Genomic DNA, 20658 nt, shown 5'->3' on the forward strand with positions numbered 1-20658 from the left:
AGGTAACCTCAGAGTTTTTATTATTTGCAGTTCTCCCAGTTTTTTGCATAGCTAATTTATACATTTTCAAATTAAACGCATATTGTTTTAATATAATAGTTGATTACAGGAAAGCAGGAATTGATATAAAATTACATCTGAACCACAGTTTTCTCTTTTCTCTTTTCTATTGCCTGAAACCAGACGACAGTAAAGAGAGAGCGATCGGATGGTCTTGAGGTCAAAAGTTCAGAACCTGTAAAGCCAAATTTATGAGTCAAACTTATAAACTTGCCAAACCTTTTGGAAACATTATGCTATTTTGTGACTTATAAATTTGACACATATTTAAAATATAAAAATTCAAATGAGATTGTAATAGTTGAACTACAATCAAAACACACTAGAAAACTGAATGCAAATTCTTTAAAACATTGCTAATAATGGAGTGACATTTTGTTTTCATTCTCCACCTTCCCAGCAGGTATCATTATTTTGTATATCATTATTTTGATGCATCCTTTCAGTCCTGTGTATTTTTTGCTTCACACACTAATATGCAAAAAATGGTTTTAATATTTTACTTTAAAGTTTTGCTGTTGTATAATTGAACTCTATGCTTTTAAGATATAGCCATGATCTCTTAAAATTAATCATATTGCATCACATGAATATGAAATATGTTATTTATCCAGTTTCTTAAGAACATTTTTATTTGCTGTTACAAGTCTTTAATGAACATATGTCTATCATTTCTTCATAGATCATCTCTTCATTGAGTAATGCTCCTCTTTATTGTTATTGTTGCTTGTCATTTTAAACTTTTTGAAATATTGATATTTCTCCACCAATTTTGTATTGGCTATTGTTTGCCTGATGTATATTTCTCATTTTATTTTATTTTTTGTTTCATTTTTGTTTCAAGCATGTTTCTTATTTTTACCATACAGTTGAACTTTTCAAAATTCAAATTAATAGCCTTTTATAAATAGGTTATTTTAATCCCGTTTAAAAATCACCTATGACACATATTATGTTCTAGAATTTTTCAAAGCACTTTACATGTATTAATTCTTTGAACATTGAAAACCCCATGTGATAGGTCTTATTATTATTCCTGTACATAGAAGAGAAAAATTGATGCCCAGGAACATCCAAGTGTTTATTTGTGTGTTTTACTTCGATGTATTAGTGAAACTGATTTTCTATCTGCAGCAGTAATATAAAGTTCCATTTTTAATTAAATATTCATTTTATTTGAAGTAAAATATTAAGTATATTAGGAAGATGCTATTAAATGACTAAAATTTGGGAAATATTAACTTAATTTATTTTTGTTAATTAGTAATAAAATTACATAAAGCCTTTAAATTAACAAAGGCTAGACATCTTAATTTAGAATGACTTATTTTATCTATTTGAAATAATGTTTTTACTTTGCTTAGAGTTTGGGGTTTTTTTTTTTAACTTTGGACTTGTCTGATAATAATATTGACCAGCTTTCTTCTTGTTGACACTTGCCTGGTTTGTTCTTGTTCTTGTTTTACTTTGCTTTCTGTTTAAGGTGGGGAATGTGATTAGTGTCCTGCTGTGACGGACAAAGGAACAGTGCAATGGTTTTCTCTTGCCTCTGTTCTAAATCTCATCACCTGGCTGACAAAATTGATAGCAAGGTACAAAAATGTTCTCATTATTCAAAATACTTTTGCAAATTCTAATTTAGGATACCTCCCAGCCTGGGAGGTTACCAGATGGTTTCCTAGAGGAAGCTTAATAGAAAGTTTGGAGATACAGCCATAAAAGTCTCCCAGAAAGTAGAGCAAATATTCAAAGAGAAGAAAAATAAAAGAAGTAAATAAAATTAGAGAAACAGTTCAGTATGTCCAACATGTGAATAATGTAGGGGAAACATTAGAAAAAATGGAAGAAACCTTAAAAAAATTCAAAAAAAATGTTGTAGAACTAGCAGATATGAACTAGCCAGAATGAGTTATGTCAGCAAGAAATGTTAGAATACCAAGGGCAAAGAGAAGAGACTGGAATCTTTCAGAGAGAAAAATAAATAACTCCCATACAAAGGATTAGAAATCCTTAGACTTCGCAACGACAATATCGGAAGCGAGACAATAGCTGAATGATGTCTTCAAATTTTTGAAGGAAAATTATTTCCAGCTTTATATTCTGTACCCAGAGAAATCAAGTATGTGAATAGAATTAAAATGTTTTCACATGGTCAAGATCTCAAAAAATTTACTTCTCATCTACACTTTTCAAGAAAACGCCTCAAGTAAGTGCTCCACCATAACTAGGAGTAAACAAAGGAAGAGGAAATTACAAACTTAGAAAATAGGGTCTTCAACACAAGAGACACATGTGGCATATTGCCTGGATGAGGCTATATGGCTGTGCACTTACCATAGAGAGCAACCATCTCAGATGGAAGCAGGTCACAGCCTCCAGAATAGATTTACTCAAAAAGATAAAAGTGCTAATGCCTTGAATATACTGAGAAGGAATTTAGCCGACTGGCGGAGAGTTTGAGGGTTAAATTTATGATAAGTCTTAGAAAGGTAACCAAAGGGAAAAAGCATGACAGTTATTATACTGACAAATAAAGATAGTTGTATTTTGCAGGAAAGGAAAAATAATCATTATCAAATTTGAATGGCCATAGTTATAATAAATCAAACGTTGAATATTGATCTAATTGAAATATTGATGTAACTACACTGAAAGGATGGGAAGATGGAAAGAATGTGAAGGTTTGGAGATATTCGGACATGGTGATGAAAAAACATTAATCTTCGTCTTCAGTATTGAGAAGTCATGATCTAATACCTAAAACCATAAACTGAAAACACAGAAACAAAAACCAAGAAGTAATCTTCAGAGATGTGGAAGTATATACCCAGGAACTGGAAGGGATGCCTCTGTGCAAGGATAAATGGCAGAGAGGTAGCAAGGGCGATGACTGTTTAGGTTGGATGTCTTGCAGAACTTTTTTTATTCCTAAGACTATGTGCATGTACAGAAACTTTGCAAAACACTAAAATTACCAACTAAAAAAGTTAACCAACCTCTCTCTCCATTCTCCAGAAAAAGATCAATTTCTCGATGTGCTGGATTCCATTCCCCCTCAAAGACAGTACCTACTCTTTTTCTTACTTCCTCCAGTTATTTCTCTTAATTGACCCATACTGTAAGTTAATATTGTAACTCTGCTGTCTCAGCTCTCATGTTAAAAACAAACAAAAGCTGCCCTGACTTTGCATCCCACTTCAACTCTCTCCTCATTTCCAGGACATATTTGATCACCATCTTCACTTCACTTCTCATTCTTTCTTCATCCTATTACAATCTGCCTTCAGTACATGTCACTCCATTGATACTGTCCTTCCCAGGGTCACCGTTGACCTGTGAGGTGCAAATACCATGCACAGTTAGTTTCCTATGTTTTCAGCAGCATTGACACAATTGACACCCCTTCTCCTTGGAAATACCTCTTTCTCGCTCTTTGAAATATCAAACTCTCCTTATTTCCCTCTCCCAAACTTCCACTTTGTTTCACTAGCTACTCCTTCACAGTGTTCTTTGACAGATTTTCACTTATAAATAGGGAAGGGCCTCAGGGCTCACTCCTAAATAGTCTTTCCTTTTTAATTCCTTTTAAAAAATGTAGTGGGACTTCAGGTACAGAGGAGTAAATACACTGACCTTATGATATTTTATGGAGTATAAGATCCATTCTTGTTTTATTTAAATATTTCTTTTCTATTCCTATTTTCTATTCCTATTCTTACTCTCTTTTTTTATTTCAGTAGTTTTGGGGAACAGGTGGTTTTTGGCTACATGGATAAGTTCTTTAGTGGTGATTTCTGAGATTTTGGTGCACCCACCACCTAAGCAGTGTACACTGTACCTAATGTGTAGTTTTTCATCCCTCACCCCCTCCCATCCTTCCCCCTGAGTCCCCAAAGTTCTTTATATGGTTCTTATGACTTTGTGTCCTCATAGCTTAGCTTCGCTTAGCTTCTTATTCTCCTATACCCTTTCTCCTTTCAGACCCCTAGAAAACTATTATAATGTGTTTATTTTGTATCCTTTTGTTTAGATGTATTCCTGTAAAATTTGTACAGTTGTTTTGAGCAGTTTAAATTTTTATGTAAACGGTATTGAATTATGCATGCTATTCCCTTTGTTAATGATCTTCTCAATCAGTTATCTTTCCATAGGTGAGATCTTCATTCCCATGATTTTCAATACCATCTTTATGTTGATATACTGATGATGCCAAACTTATTTTTCCAACCTAGGTTTCTCCTAGCTCCAGATTTACATTTCCAACTGTGTGCTTAGTATCTCTGTTTCTCTAACTCAATACTCACATCTCAAACTTAATATACCCTAAATGATAAATCTTAGTTGGCACCCCACCCTAGTCTTTCATGCTCATTAAACTACCACCAGTTAGTCAAGCTAGAAACCTGCGCGTCTTCCATGATTCCTGAACTCTGCCCCCTTTTCCCAAACATATGCCTACACTATGCCAAATTTACTACACTATGCAGATCCTGGTCATTTTACCACAAATTTATGTCTTGAATCCATTCACTTTCCTCTCTTTTTACTTTCACCAATATCTATTTGTTAATAAAACAAGTAAACTAATAAGCCGGGTAGTTTCCTAGAATAGTGAACACAATAAAGGAAACAAGATGTTTAGAGAATGATTGAGAGGTTGCTTCTTTTAGGTAAGGTGATCAAGCTAAGGATATCGTATCTTAGCTGAGAACTAAGCAATGAGAGCGAGCTATACAGTGATAGAAGAGTATTCTAGGCAGACAGCTGCAAGTACAAAGGGCTTGGTTGAATGAATAAACAATTGTTGAGCAAGCTGATGTCGTCAAAGGGAGAGAATATTCTGTCAATTTCAACAGTCTGAGAATGATGAAAACATCAGAGTAAATATTGTTTTAATTAATCCTTTGCTAAATTTTAATTTCTTTGCGTAAATTTTTATTATTTCCAATAACGCTGATTTGTTAAATATATAAATATGTGTAGAATAAAGTGGAAATATTCAGTGTCTGATGTAAAGTATTCTCCTCTTGGAGTCATTCTATTGTAAAAGTGCCAGTTTTAGGGATTAACAAATAGCTGAATCCCAACGAGGATGAATTGCTTACTGCTATTGACACAAATTACTCTATAAATCCCTACTTATCCTACACGCTCAAGTTCTTCAGGCTCAGAGAATGGGGGAAGCTAGTCTATCAGTTCTTCTCTCCCTCAAGAATATCATCCAGAGAAAGAAGTGATTGTGATCTTGAACCTTCCTGAAGCTCCTCCAATGCAATGCTTTCTACCTGACTTTTAGGAGGAACAGCGGGATAAGTAGCCATGGTCAAAATTGTAAGTTTATAATAATTAAGCTTTGTTCAAGCTTTTGCTGCTCTTTCTCTTTCAGGCACTCTGGACTCTCATGTTATCCTTCAATTTCTAAAAGTCATCAACTGGATCATTCTACTCAGATCTGTTTTCTCCTGCCTAAGCTGATACAAAAGTTGATTACCTCTTCCTTCCTCTTCCAACTCAAAGATCATCAAATCCAAATTATTCTGATGTTATTATAAAATGTAACTCTCCACAGACATGGAATCAACACATCGGTGGCAGATTGGATAAAGAAAATATGGTGCATATACACCATGGAATACTGTGCATCCATAAGAAAGCATGAGATCATGTCCTTTGCAGGAACATGGATGGAGCTGGAGGCCATTATCCCTAGCAAACTAACGCAGGAACAGAAAATCAAATACTGCATGTTCTCACTTATAAGTGGGACCTAAATTATGAGAACACACGGATACAAAGAGGGGAACGACAGACACTGGGGCCTACTTGAACATGGAGGATGGGAGGAGGGAGAGGCTCAGAAAAAAGTAGCTATTGGGTACTAGGTTTAGTACCTAAGTGATGAAATAATCTGTACAACAGACCCCTGTGACACAAGTTTACCTATGTAACAAACCTGCAGATGTATCCCCGAACCTAAAAGTTAAAATAAGATAAAATAAAGTTAAAAAATAAAATATATCTATCAATTTAAGTTTCCTTTAGTTTGGATTGTCAAAAAAAAATAAAAGCAACATGAGATACGAAAATTGGCACTTTTTTAGAGTAACAGTCATTTATTACTGACTCTCCCTGTAACAGAAATTGAGGACATTTCTGAGAGGTAATAACAAAATTATCCATTCTAAGAATGAACCTAGAAAACTGGGACTTACTATCAAAGTAATAATAATCATTATTTATCAGTTTATTAGCATATTGTTTACATGCTGCATAGATGTCATGATTCATTATTAGTCTCTTTTATCTCAACTATTGACTTGACATAAAATTTTCTGGCCCATAAATGGAGAGTTATTTGACTCACCTGATAAGTGATGTAGAAACATCATAGAGCAATAGTTATCAGCATCCTCATAGTCAGTTTTAATGTCATAAAACACTATTTTCGCCAGATTATTTGTGAGACGGTCACAATTTGTTATACATAGGATCTAAAGTATCAAAATTTGAAAATTATTTTAAAAATAAGTAAAGCAGGTGCAATACTTTTTTACTCAAATAATATAGTATTAATATGTGCACCTCTTTGAGTCAAAGAAAAAGGGTATGTTTCTAGCTATTAAGCAGAGAATTGTATGTAAACTTCAGACTATCGTATCTGTGCCCAAACTGCTAATATTAGCACTTCCATGAGAGTTCATCTTTCAGATGAATAACATTTAAAATGAACATGTCGTGTGTTGTGGAAAAGGGTTTTGAACTTCTAGGCTTAAAGAGAGCAAGTAGCCTGACGATCTCTAGTTTTGTCCCATATGGGCTATGTAGATACCAAAGGAAGAGCTATTCCTAAGACGGACCTCACTGACACTGCACACGGAGTGAGTGCTGAATCACCAGAAGCACAAGGCAGAAGCAAAAATAAATCTTCTCTAAAGCAATACTCTGATGCCTGAAGCCTCAAACTACTTGCAAGTTGTTTTGTTTTTTTTTTTTTAACTACCATTTTGAGCACTCAAAGTTTAAAATGCTCACAGGGAAATTAGATACCATAAGTATCTACAAAAGATAAATAACCATCAAAACAAAGCCACAGTAGAAATTATCAGACACAGACCATAAGACATTCATGTTTATTATGTTAAGTAATAAACATAAGCTTGAAGATTTTGACAAGGGTGCTGGAAACTAAAAATATTGTAGTATATGTGAAAAAAAAAACAAATAAAAATTCCAGAACTAAAAATTTACAATAATCAAAGTTAAGAACATAATGGATGAGTTTATCAGCTGACTAGACAGCAGAAAAAAGAACTGGGAAATTGAATAATACAACAAAATACATAATACATTAAAATAACTATCCATAGTGAAGCACAAAAGGACAAGCGATGAAAATACAGATAAAAGGATAAGAGACAAGGAAAGAAACCAATCTCTACTTAAGCAACCCAATGATTTCCTACTAGGATCTATAAAAATAAATTTTTGTCTAGATACATCTTAGTGAAATGACAGAAAGCCAAAGACTCAAGTTAAAAGATAAAGATTAAAGACAAGACTAGATTTTAAAATGTTCAACAGAATGATGTTTACAAAGGCCACATAAAAATAAAGGAAAGTTGAAACCAAAAGGTTGGAAATGATATAATATGCAAATGCTAACCAAATATAAAAGCTAATAGTAATATCAAATAAACTCTGAGGCAAAAATAATTATTTACTTCATAATAATAAAAGCTTTAGTTTACCAGTAATGGATAACAGCTTTAAATGTGAATTGTTCAATATAGATAGGAATGCTGAAGAAATAGACAAATACCAATCACAGCATGAGATTATTTAACATACCCTTTTCAGTAACTGACAAAACAAGCATACCAAAAGTTAGAGAGGGTACAAAAGTTTTGAGCACATGATTAATAAACTTGACCTAATGGATATGTGTGGGAAAATATATACACTAATTTCAGAAAATATATATATATATTTCAAGTACATACAAAGCATTTACACAAATTTACCACTTTATGGCCATACAGTTAGTCTTAACCAGTTTCACATGTTTGAAAACCTACAGCACTTATTAGCTGGCCTCACTGGAATTTTGCTAAAAACCAATAACAATAAGAAAACTAGGATGTCCCAGCATTTGGAACTTAAGAAATAAACCTCTATTCCACCCTGTACTGAAGGTACTAGCCAGCACAGAAGGGAATTATTCAGTCAGTCAGTGGGGGAGGAGTTGGGGGGGAGAGAGAGAGAGAGAGAAACTACCATGATTGTGGTGAAGAGAAAAATCCACCATTCCGTCAATAGGAAAGAAAGACAAAAAAGGAAGGAAGGGAGGGAGGGAGGGAAGGAAGAACAATCATTGTGATTGGGTTAAAAAAAAAAATCAAAAAAATCTGCAGACAAAATTAATAGAATTAATAACTTTTGCAGTGTTGCTGGATACAAGCTCACAAAATGGAAAATAATGTGTTTCTAAATACTATTAATAGTAGAAAATGAAATAGAAGATATTATTTGCAATAAAATTTAAAAAATCAATTACCTAAACATAATAATAGGGGACCAAACCTCTACAGGGAAAGAATATAACTTTGTAAGCCTTGGAGATGACAAATAGATGGTGGGGAGGGGCACATCATATTCTGATTGGAAAGACACAGTAGTCAAAATAGTTATTCTTTTCAGATAGATATATAACTTCAAAGCAATCCCAGTCAAAAATCCCAACAATGTTTTTATTTTAGGGTTTTTAAAAATGGAATTAACAGACTGATTCTAAAACAGATGGAAATACAAAGCACCAAGAATAGTCAATAAATTATTAATGAAGGGCAAGGTGGGTGAATTGATCAAGACATTAAGTATTGTATTAAAGCTATTGTAATTTGGCGTTGGAACTGGCATTAGTATAGGCAGTATAAACTATATGGAATGAAATAGAATAGAAACCTAGAACAAGACCCACACATATATGAACACTGGACCTACACCGAAGGCAATGCACGAAAAGGAAAGTCTTTTCATTTAGTGGTACTGGGAATATTGGGTATTCATTTGGAAAACAAATAAAATTTTAACATCTATATCACAGCATTCTAAAAACAAAAAAGCTAACTCCATGTTGATCATAGACCTAAAAAATGAAAGGCAAATTTTAAGTATTTTAGAAGACAACATGGAAGAATATCCTCATGACCTCAAGGTTATAAAAAAAAAAAAGTGATAAAACATGACATGAAAAACTCTAACCACAAGGGAAAAGAATGTATTAAATGAAGAATATTCTTTCATCAAAAGACACCACTAGGAAAGCAAAAAGGCAAGCCACAGAGTGAATGAAATGTTATTTGTGACATATATAAATACTAAAGTTCATATGCAATGGAACTCAAAAAAGGAAAAAAACTTCCCACTGCCCCCGCCCCCCCCCCAAAATTAACACTATCTGTACAGAGGAAGAAAAATAAGTTGTGAATGAACAGGTAAAAACGTGCTCAACTTCACTTATAATCAAAGGACTGCAAATTAAAAGAATAATGAAATATAGAGCACATCTACCAGACCGGCAAAAATTAAAAATTCTTGGCAATACATACATTGGTGAGGATAGAGCAGAAGACAAATTGTACACATTGCATCAAGTAAAAGCTAATGCACTATTTGGAATGTAACTTTCGTTTATTCAGAAAGGTTAAAAATATGCATAAACATGGCTGGATGCAGTCGCTCACACCTGTAATCCCAGCACTTTGGGAGGCCGAGGCGGGTGGACCACTTGAGGCCAGGAGTTCAAGACCCGCCTAGTCAACATGGTGAAACCCCATCTTTAGTAAAAAAATACAAAAATTAGCAAGGTGTGGTAGCAGGCACCTGTAATCACAGCTACTCGGGAGGCTGAGGCAGGAGAATCACTTGAACCTGGGAGGCAGAGGTTGCAGTGAGCTGAGATTGCACCATTCCACTCCAGCCTGGATGACAGCGTGAGACTGTGTCTCAAAAAGAAAACCAAAAACCAAAAAACAAACAAACAAACAAAAAAGCATAAACAGCATATGAAACCTAGAGATACTCATACATATGTACATGACATTGTATACACAAGAGTGTTTATGGCAACACCATTATTCATGATATTAAAAATTTGAAAACACCCCAAATGTCCATCAACAGTAGAATGAATAAATAATATATGACAATAAAAATGAATGAACTGGAAAAACATGCAACAACACAAATGGATCTTAAGAAATATAATATTGAGAAAAAGAAGCAAGTTATAAAAACAAACAGTATAAGTTCATTTATAGAAAAGTTCAAAAAGGTCAACACTAAAGTGTTTTAGAGATGCATCTATGGTAGTACAATTATATATAAAAGCAAAGGAAGTTGGTATGGCAGTTACCTCTATGAAGGAGGGGTGATTAACAAGGGGCACGTAGACTTCTGGGATTCTGGCAATGTTCTCTCTCTGCACCTAAATGGTAGTTACATGGATGCTTGCTTTACAGTAACTTATTATACTGTTCATTTGTGTGATAGTTCGTAATTTTTAAAATATTTTTTGACAATGATACAGTTTTCTACGTATTGATATTGAAGAATTCTGAAGCTATATGTTGTACAGTGAGACATATGGTGTGGAAAAATTTTAAAATGAATGTTTAAAAGGAAAGGAAGGAAGGGAATGAGGGAGAGAGTGAGAGAAAGAGAGAGAAAAAAGGAGAGAGAGAGAGGGAGAAGATAGGAAACAAGGAAAGAACAAGAAAGACATAATCATCGTGTAGAAGATTACGGTAACCCACACACCAAAACAATTCTTGTCTTTGGGCAGGAGGAATAGGCGGCCAAGGGTCAAGGTTAGCAGGATTACTGTTCACTGTGTACTCTTTTGTGTCTTTTTAATTTCATACCATGTTAATGTATTACCTATTCAAAATAAAAAAAATACCTAATCATGCTTATCCACAAGGGGTCACTATTGAATACCATTTAGCTCTAGTTCTAACAAGGGGAAAACACGTTCTGAATTCTTTATGTGCTTAACAGGAAGTGAAGAAACAACTTCATTTATGTTCTTATTTTACTTTACACCACATCATGTTCCAGAAAACAATGGCAATTCGCAAATCATGCACAAAAGTATGACATTTAAAATGGAGTGAAAAAGACAAAACAGTGAATAGATAATATGAAGTCAGGAAAGAGTTTACAGAAGCATTGTGTCAGTCATCTCCCCTAGTGGTAATCAGATTCTAAATTTTCGATTCTAAAATTAGATTCTAAATTTTCTAGCATCTGGGCTGGAGAAAAAAAAAAGGGGAAGTATGGTCAGTTACACAATTCAAAATGTTGATCAGGAGAATATGAAAACCTTGCAAAAACTTTTCCCTGGTAGAGCCTATTAAAAATAATCCATGAGGACCCTTTAGATGAAATTCTTGATTGGTCTTAATCACAAAAATGATCCACAGATGAATTATGAAGCCATGTCATCTTACTCTCTAAGGGAGGTATGAGATGTTTTTGGACTTCAGATGAGAAAGGTTCCATGCATGGTTAATCATGAATGAAAATGAAACTAAGAATATATGCTGTAGAAAAAGAAGAAGAAAAGCCATAAGACTGCTTAAAAATTTCCGTGTCTTACACAGAAGATAGAAAAAATAGAGTGTCTCCAATTGGATGGATTTTTTTAAAATTTGGTTATTGTAATGAATTTTTTTTTTTTAGAGCTGAGCTGAGTGTACTTTGGCCAACTAATGGGTTAATACTGTCAAGGGAAATTAGCCCTGACTAAACATTGCCGCTGGCTCATAAATGCACTGGGCTTTGGGTGGTATAAAAACTGAGAGAAATCAGTGTGTCGGAGAGACACAAATCAGTGTCCCTCAGTGACAGAAGCAACAATAATTGTGAAAAATACTTCAGCAGTTATGGACTCATCTGTCATTCAAAGGAAAAAAGTAGCTGTCATTGGTGGTGGCTTGGTAAGAATTTTCACATGGATTATTGTTGGTGGTGGTATTATGTTAACTATTATCACTCGTAATTATTATTATTCATCACTTCTACAAGTTGTTAATTTTCTTGTGAAAACTTATCTGATATTTAAATACAGCTTTTTAAATTTTTTTATTTTCATATATTTAATATAGTATGGGTTTTGATCTGTTCTTTTTCAGGAAAGGTATTTTATAGCCATTAAATACAAAGGTTTCTGTTTTCCCTCATCATTTTGGTTAAGGATTTGTTAAAAAGCAAAAATAATGCAAATCGAATTTGATTTTATCCCCAAGTTGACTATGTTTTTAGGAACAGGAATTAGTCTTAATATTCATTTTAATAAAAACATTTGTCCCGCTTTGTTTAATAACTCAGTTAATACTGTCTAATGAGAATAAAAGGGTCAAGAAACATGAAGCTAACGTCAAAGTATCATGTTGAATGTTCACTAGTTATATGAGTAATTGGGAATAAGATTATATGGTCGCCTGACTTACTTGACTCTTCCAGTGGAGCACCTACGGCAGTGGAGTGTGGTGTTTACCTTTCACTGAGCAAGTGACGTAAAGGTGCTGGGACTTGCCCCACACCTAGCAAGACAGAAGGAGAGGTCCCTCTCTGCTTTCATAGTTATGGTGCCAAAGGTAGTTCTGTTTAACATGGGTCTGCTTCGATTTAACTTTGCTTTTTCCCCTCTCAGCAGAATTTCTGTTTCAGAATACAAACATCCCAATTAGTCAAGGTTAAATCATTTCCCTATCACCTTTGGTCAAATCATTTGGAGACTTTTAATTAATTCATTCATGTATCCACTCAACAAAAAATTTATTGAAGGTGTAACACTGTTCTAGGCTGAATATAGATGGTATCTTTTATGCCACATATGTATTTATATAGTATATGCTAACTGTCTTTTGTTCTGCCTTCCTTAGTGTCTTTTCCCCAAAGTGCTAGAAAGTTCTTTGAACATTTACGATTCTAAATTTTCATTTAGAAATGCTATCACATGATGTGTCGGTCACTGGTTGGGACATGTGTTGTGACTGCTTCATACTAGGCTTGTGTCCAATTCTCTCCTATAAAAATGTTGCACAAAATAAGAATTAATGTGTTCAACAAAATCTTATTACTTACTATGTGCCAACATTGTTTTAGGTAGTAGGGATGCAAGGGTGAGAATTCCAGAGAAGAAAAAGACAAGGAAGAAGAAAACAAACAAGATAATTTCAGTTAAAGTGAAGCACTATGAAAGAAATGAAAACAGACTAATGCTGTAGAGAGTCGCTTTGAGAGTACCTGTCTAGAATGTGGTCAGGGACAGCTGCTCTGCTGGAGGGACATATTCAGCAGGGGCTGGAAACCTGAATGATCAGATAGGACTTACCACGTGAAGATCTTGAGAAAGAACGTTTCAGGCAGAGGGAATGGCAGGAAGAGAAATCCTCGGGCAATAATGAGCTGCCCAAGTTCAAGGAGCAGAAAGAAAGGCAGGAACTGAACGAGGCCAGAGAAGAGTAGCTGATGAGGCCAGAGAAGCTGACAGAGCCAGATCTTGTAGGATCTTAGAGGTACAGGCAAGAAGATCAGATTTTGTTCCAATTACAATGGGAAGCTATTGGAGGATTTTAGGCAGGAAATTAAGTTGTGATTTTAGAAGGTCCCTTGGACCATTATGTGGAGAATGACTAGGAAAATTTTAAGAAGACAAGATAGACCAGTTAGGAGGCTGTTACTTTAGTTCAAGACTTGGACTAAAGTGGCAGCAGTGATGTCTCATTTTAAAAATTGTCTCTTAGAAATCCAAGGGAGAGATAACAAATATGTGATTGGATATATGGTTTTGGGGGGCATAAAATGTGGGTGTCATCCATGGATTTCTCCCTGAATAACATGAGATCATCATCATGTAACCACGTCATACATATGCTGGAAAATAGGAGACAAAAATTACTACTTGTGTATTAGGAAGCAACTAAAATTCCTCTGCAAAAGAATTCTATCCATCCCATTGCTCAGGTCCATGCTTAGGCATCATATTTGATTCCTTTTTTCATTTTATGCAAATGCTTATTCTTCTTTCACTCCATCAGTAAGCCTTGAGGCTCTATATCCAAAATACATTTAAATTCTAGCCCTTACAACCATCCTGGCCCAAGCCATCATCATCTCCCTCCCATCCATATTCTTGCAACAACCTCCAAATTAGTCTCCCAGCTTTAACTCCTATTCCCTTACAGTCTGTACTACACACCACAGCCAGAAACACCTTTTAAAACATGAGTCTGATCATTATCACGCCCTGCTTAAAATCTTCCAATGATCTCCCATTACAAATTAAAAAACCCCAAACTCTTTACCAACGGTCCTGTCTGAACTGAGCCTATCTTCCTTTCTGACTTCACCCCTTTCCCTTTTTATTTTTTAATCTTATCTACTAGTATCAGAAATTACACACTTTGAGGTTTTATTTTTACCTGTTTCTTAAATATCTACTCCAACTAGGATATAAACTCTTACTGACCAATGTATTCCAGAGGCTGGAATTACGCCTAACATTATGTATTGGGTGGATGAATAAATGAGAGGAATGAGAAAACTTAATGATACAAAGGTGAAAAAATAATAACAGATGCATGTTTGAATATTGAGAATATTATTTTTTAAAGTATTGACTAAATAGAGCAATTCAAGAAGGTTAATGTCTTTACATAGAGGACAAGATTACATTTTTGCCCATCTTCTTCTGTTTTTCTTTTTCCACCCTCCCTTCCCATCTCCTCCTTTCCATAAACCATATCCCAGTACCTTATACTGTCTAACACATTAAAGGCTCTCCCTTGGCCCCTAGAAAAAAAAGTAAGAGTTGAGAACCTTTACTTAGACATCCAAAAAATATAGTGAACTTCCCTCAATTCTTATCAGTGGTAGCTTACCGTGTCTAGTAACCTTGCCTAGTGAAAAGTCACCCTGAGAAGTTGTTCTTGCTCTGATGTAGTGATCGTCTGATCTTGGGTTAATCCAGTTGATTTCCTTTCTTTGAAGACACGTTCAGTCAAAGAGATCAACAAATCAGTAAAGAAACTCCTACTGAGAAACAAAAGGTAAAAGAAACTAAACCATAATCATAAACCAGGTAAAGTTTAAATATTGAAAAAAGAGTGGGAAAAGATATTAAAATAGCATTTCAAGAACATTGACTTAAATATTTAGAAAAACCACTGTATTGACCGATATTTTCCTCCTTGTGTGAATTACAACTCCCCTATCCCTTCTCCAGCCAATGGGATTACCTCCTGCTAGTTCCAGAAGGTAACTGCAGGAGAATCAACCTGTGAAGACTTCTCCTCTCTTTAAATGCCTACAGGGCTTTGTTTGCCATTATCAAATGCTGCCTTCTGCTAAAATTTTGTTATGCATAGTTTATTCCCCATAGAAGCTTTTTACTTCGTAGATCTAAAGATTATTTTATCTTTGGCTCCTGCTACCTTTATAAAGGTTTCCCAGTGCCTTATAATGTGAACCACACTAAAATATTTTCTGTACATGAGTTCGATTTCAGAACAAAGTGGAGAATCAGTCTTTTAGAAGTTATGGGAAATTTTTTAATGGTTTTTTTTAACACAATTATGGCATAAGGAATGTAGTCCTTTCAGAGAGTAACTTAAAAAAGGATTTGGAAAATAATCTCAATTTTGCAGGCTGGAAGGAGTTCTACAGGTGTAGCTTTTCAGTTCTAGCACATCAGTTCAGGAAAAACCTACGTTACCAAAAAACTGCCTTACAAACTGCCTTACTTCATGTTGGAGTGATACGTTTTCTTTTCTTTATGAAGTGGGAGAGAAGCAGACGAGCCAGAGAAGTAAACAAAGGCCATGTAACCTAAACAGGTGTCCTTAATCCATGTCTGAATGCAGTCCTTGAGAGTCAGAAAATACTGCTTTTGATAACTATTTTCAGTGTTTACAGGTATGATGAAAGTGATCAGAGCAAAAAGCACCATTTCAGTGACAGCTAAAGCTACTCAAGACCTCATTTTTTGACGGAAGCCAAGAACCTTGGCTGAGAGTACTATTAAGCATTCCAGTCTCAGCTGCCTCCTGCTGTTGCAATGTGTGTCGACTATTCTAGCATATATTTTGGAGATGTATTTTAGGATATCATTCAAATATTTCTTCTGTTCCTTTCTGCATAAAAGAAACCCCACTGTAGAGGGTTTTGTGATCTACTCTCCCTATGTTCGACCCAGCAAAGTTGTCCATTTAGTAGTATTTAGAGGGTGAGGAGATTTGTACATGTTTCGACTTATTGTTGATAATTGTGCCCTGCCCCCTGGAATTCAAGTCAGGTCAGTGGCCTCTGCTGATGAAATTGCCTTTGAGGCACTTTGACCTTGACTCTATGAGAGTTTATGTCTCACAGCTATAGATGTTAAATCCTGTTGTGGATTTATAGGCTCAAAATGGTCTTGATGCTAAACTGTCCCCAAATGGTGTTTCTGTTCTGTTCTCACGATTTTTCCACCTCACCCCTTACTTTTCACTCAGCTTCATGGGATGGAAACAGTGTTATTCAGTGAGGAGACTTGGAATAGCAGAGTTTGCAACCAGCTGGACGCTCAGGAAATCTTACCCTATGGGTCTTAGTTTCTTCCTCTTGGGCTAAAACTAGATTGCTAGTCTTTTAATGCTAAGATTCTACTGCTTCTTTTTCACACTTTCTCGCTCACAGATCTCTAGCTTTGTTCTCAACCTACTCCTTTCTAAAAGCAGAAATCAAATGTCACCCAGAATTTTCACTTTCCCCAAAGTAAACATCCTCAGCACAGATGAACCATCAAATGGCTTATAATCCTGGGTTGAGGTCTACACAGAATTGGATTCAAGTGTATACTTTTTATTTTTAGCAAATATTAATGAGCTACATCATGAAAAAGACCTAATTACTGTTAACCTTTATTGTTATTATTTTATCAATATGAAAATAAACTAAGCTCTATTCACTCTACTTTTGTTTTGATACCAAACTGGGCTTGTTCTGCCAGCATGCAGTAAGTCAGTTACTGAGATAACAAGTGTATTAGTCCGTTTTCATGCTGCTGATAAAGACCTACCTGAGACTGGGCAATTTATAAAGAAAAAGAGGTCTAATGGACTCACAGTTCCATGTGACTGGGGAGGCCTCACGATCATGGCGAAAGGCAAAAGGCATGTCTTACATGGTGGCAGGCAAGAGAGGGCGTGCAGGGGAACTCCCTTTTATAAAATCATCAGATTTCATGAGACTCATTCACTGTCACAAGAACAGCATGGGAAGGACCCAATCCCATGATTCAGTTACCTCCCGCTGGGTCCCTCCCACAACACATGGGGATTATGGGAGCTACAATTCAAGATGAGATTTGGGTGGGGACACAGCCAAACCATATCAACAAGTTTTGCAGTAAAGAGAAGATTTTATTCACAGGACAGCCCAGCAAGGAGATGGAAGAACAGCTTTCAAATCCACCTCTCCAAAGATAGGGCTTAGAGATATTTATGGGGTAAAGAAGCGGGGTTGTTTAAGGTATGGGGAAAGGTGATTAGCAGTGGGGAAAATGAAGTAATAGGTGGTCTGAGCACACATAATCGAGGTTCACAAGTCTTCATAGGACACATGTTCAGAAAATGGTGGCATTAGCATGCTCTGAAGGTGAAGTTTTTGGCCTTCTGGTGTCAGAAAGTCACTTCTTGGGCATTTGTGCAGGGCCCAGTTGAAGGGCCTGCAACTCTCTTCTTTCCTTCTTCTATCTGCTTTCTCATTCTCCTATTAGCCTTATTCCATGGTAATAAGGTCCAGGAGTCAATGGGGGAGGTGGAAAGAGGGTTGGTGGCCTCTCTCACGTAGTTTAAACTGGATAAGAGCTGCCAGCCTAGTTCTTGAAAACAAAAAACAAAAAAAACCTTTAAGCAACCATTACCATAGCGACATATATGCCAGAGATGTTGTCTATAAGGAAGCTAGTGACAGATTAGATGTATATTGTTTGGCTACATGACTTTTAGCTCTATGGGCTTTGAGATCAACTAGAAGTAAGCAGTAAAAAGCAAGCAAGGCAGGCTAAGTTTGGTGGGCCTCACCATGTTAGCCCTGGGTTTCAGTTTTCTATTTCATAGGCTCTGAGCCTTCTTAAATATGAAAAACTCTCATTAGTGCCCCATATCTAGCACCTTCTTAAAACAGAGATGGAGTGGATTTCTTTGTGGCTGTGCGTTATAAATCCCACTCTCCCCTCAGGGAATTCATCCCTCAGAGATTCCTTCATTTGCTATCTGGTGAGAAGTATCTGGAATGGAACCAACAACTTTAGATAGCTCCAAACTTTGTTAAGTACCTGCAAAGAGTGTGTCTTTCATTCCTTCTCATTTGGGCTATCCTCCTCCCAAATACTCTCAGATTATTTCCCTTCTGTCCATATTCACTCAGGCATTTATCTAGTCCTCTATCTGTCCACTCAAAGAAAAAACAAAAAGCAGCACCCTCATACACTGTTGATGGTAATCTAAGCTGGTATTTTTTTCCTGGAAAAGAACTTGAAAATATACACATCTGTAGTCTCACAAATATGGAGGATTTGGCCAGGCATGGTGGCTCATGCCTGTAATCCTAGCACTTTGGGAGGCCTAGGCGGGTAGATCACCTGAGCTCAGGAGTTCAAGACAAGCCTGGGCAACACGGTGAAACCTTGTTTCTACCAAAACACACAAAACATAAGCCAGGTGTGGCAGCACGTGCCTGTATTCCCAGCTACTCAGGAGGCTGAGACAGGAGAATCACGTGAACCTGGGAGGTGGAGGTTGCAGTGAGCCCAGATCATGCCACTGCACTCCAGCCTGGGTGACAGAGCAAGACTCTGTCTCAAACAAACAAACAAACAAACAAACAAGGTCGGGGGCAGGGATTTGCAGAAAGCAGCAATAGCTACCTCACCCTTGAAGTTGACCTAAGCATGACATTGCATTCAGAGAAACAATTGGCCTTCAGCCAATGAGAAATTAAAAGCAAATAGAAACTAATGTGGGCTCTCAAAAACACCAAATCTGGAGTGTATTCAAAACTCGCAACAAAACCTTCTGAAATAATCTTGCCCCACTCAATCTGAATCTTTTTCATGTGCTTTGCAGTTAGTCCAAAAGCAAGACAAAAGAAGATGGAGCAGGCTCCTCTTACACTCTAGACCATCAACATTCTCTCCCCAGCTCACTTCAGACTCTCTTCTTTACCTCTTTGTTTTCTCATTCCCCTGTTATCCTTACTCCATTCCCCCACTAGTAACAAGGCCCAGGAGCCGATGGGGCAGAGAGAAAGAGGGTGTTAGAGCTCAGGATTTGCCAGTGTTTCAATCCCTTTTATTCAAAATTGCCCTTTGGTGGCCATTTCATTAGTGAGATTTTATCAAAAGACATGTGTATGCGTCATACAATCATTTATAATGCTAAAGAATTAAAATAACTTGAGTATCCAAATATAAGCATACAATAAAATGTAAGGCAAGTATTAAATACTTTTTCTTCAGACATCTTTTGACATGGAAACGTATTTAGAGTACACTTTTTATTTTTTGAAAAAAATTATGAAAGAAAATATACAACCTGTTACCATTTTGAAAAGAAATGTCATGTATTTTACATACATAGAAAATGTTAATATTGGTTGCCACTGGTGGTAAAACTGTGAGAAATTACTCTTTTCTTCACATTTACCTGTATTTTCTAATTCATTAGAATTTGTGGTTTGTATCAGAGATAAAAAGATAGACAAAACACAAGCCATACAAATATTATTCCTCTCTGGGAATTTACTGCCTGGTGCAGTCAGACAAGACTATAAATAAATAATTCAAGGTACTTGAGACATTAAAACACATCTATACATATATATGTAAAATTACAGAAGAAAAGGCAAACAAGTCTTTTGGAGGAGTAGAGGTATCAGGAAAAACTACACTGAGGATATGAGTCTTAAAGGAAAGGTAGACATTTTCCAAAAACTGAAGGATAGTATTCAAAGGCATGGAAGAATAAAAGTGCATGGCATATTCAGAAAACATATAGTAAATTCAGTATGCCTATTACAGATGGTGCATGAGAATAGTGCATCATGAACTGGAGAAAGAGGTAGGGATCACATGTAAGAATATATTATGTCATGTTGAAAATTTGGACTTTTATCCTGAAAAGATGAGGAACTAATAAACAACAGTAAGACAAAAATACATCATTCAATGTCTGATTTAGAAGATAATTAGTGTGGCGGGGTGTGGTGGCTCACGCCTGTAATCCCAGCACTTTGGGAGGCCGAGGCGGGCAGATTATGAGGTCAGGAGATCGAGACCATCCTGGCTAACACAGTGAAACCCCGTCTCTACTAAAAATACAAAAAATTAGCTGGGCGTGGTGGTGGGCCCCTATAGTCCCAGCTACTCGGGAGGCTGAGGCAGGAGAATGGTGTGAACCCAGGAGGCAGAGCTTGCAGTGAGCAGAGATCACGCCACTGCTCTCCAGCCTGGGTGGTGACAGAGCGAGACTCCGTCTCAAAAAAAAAAGA

The 20658-nt window shown here is 36.1% G+C and overlaps 1 protein-coding gene across 1 annotated transcript in view; it reads left to right on the forward strand.

The window, feature by feature from the left end:
- The first annotated feature begins 11587 nt into the window (after window positions 1-11587).
- The window catches only part of KMO (kynurenine 3-monooxygenase (kynurenine 3-hydroxylase)), a 66287-nt gene continuing 57216 nt past the window's right edge, over window positions 11588-20658 (forward strand). The window contains exon 1 of the mRNA XM_011990026.1: window positions 11588-12059. Within this exon, the coding sequence (XP_011845416.1) occupies window positions 12006-12059 (54 nt within the window). The 5' untranslated portion in view covers window positions 11588-12005. The remainder of the gene's footprint in view (window positions 12060-20658) is intronic.

Source organism: Mandrillus leucophaeus, unplaced genomic scaffold (genome assembly GCF_000951045.1).
Source record: "Mandrillus leucophaeus isolate KB7577 unplaced genomic scaffold, Mleu.le_1.0 Scaffold367, whole genome shotgun sequence".
NCBI lineage: Eukaryota > Metazoa > Chordata > Mammalia > Primates > Cercopithecidae > Mandrillus > Mandrillus leucophaeus.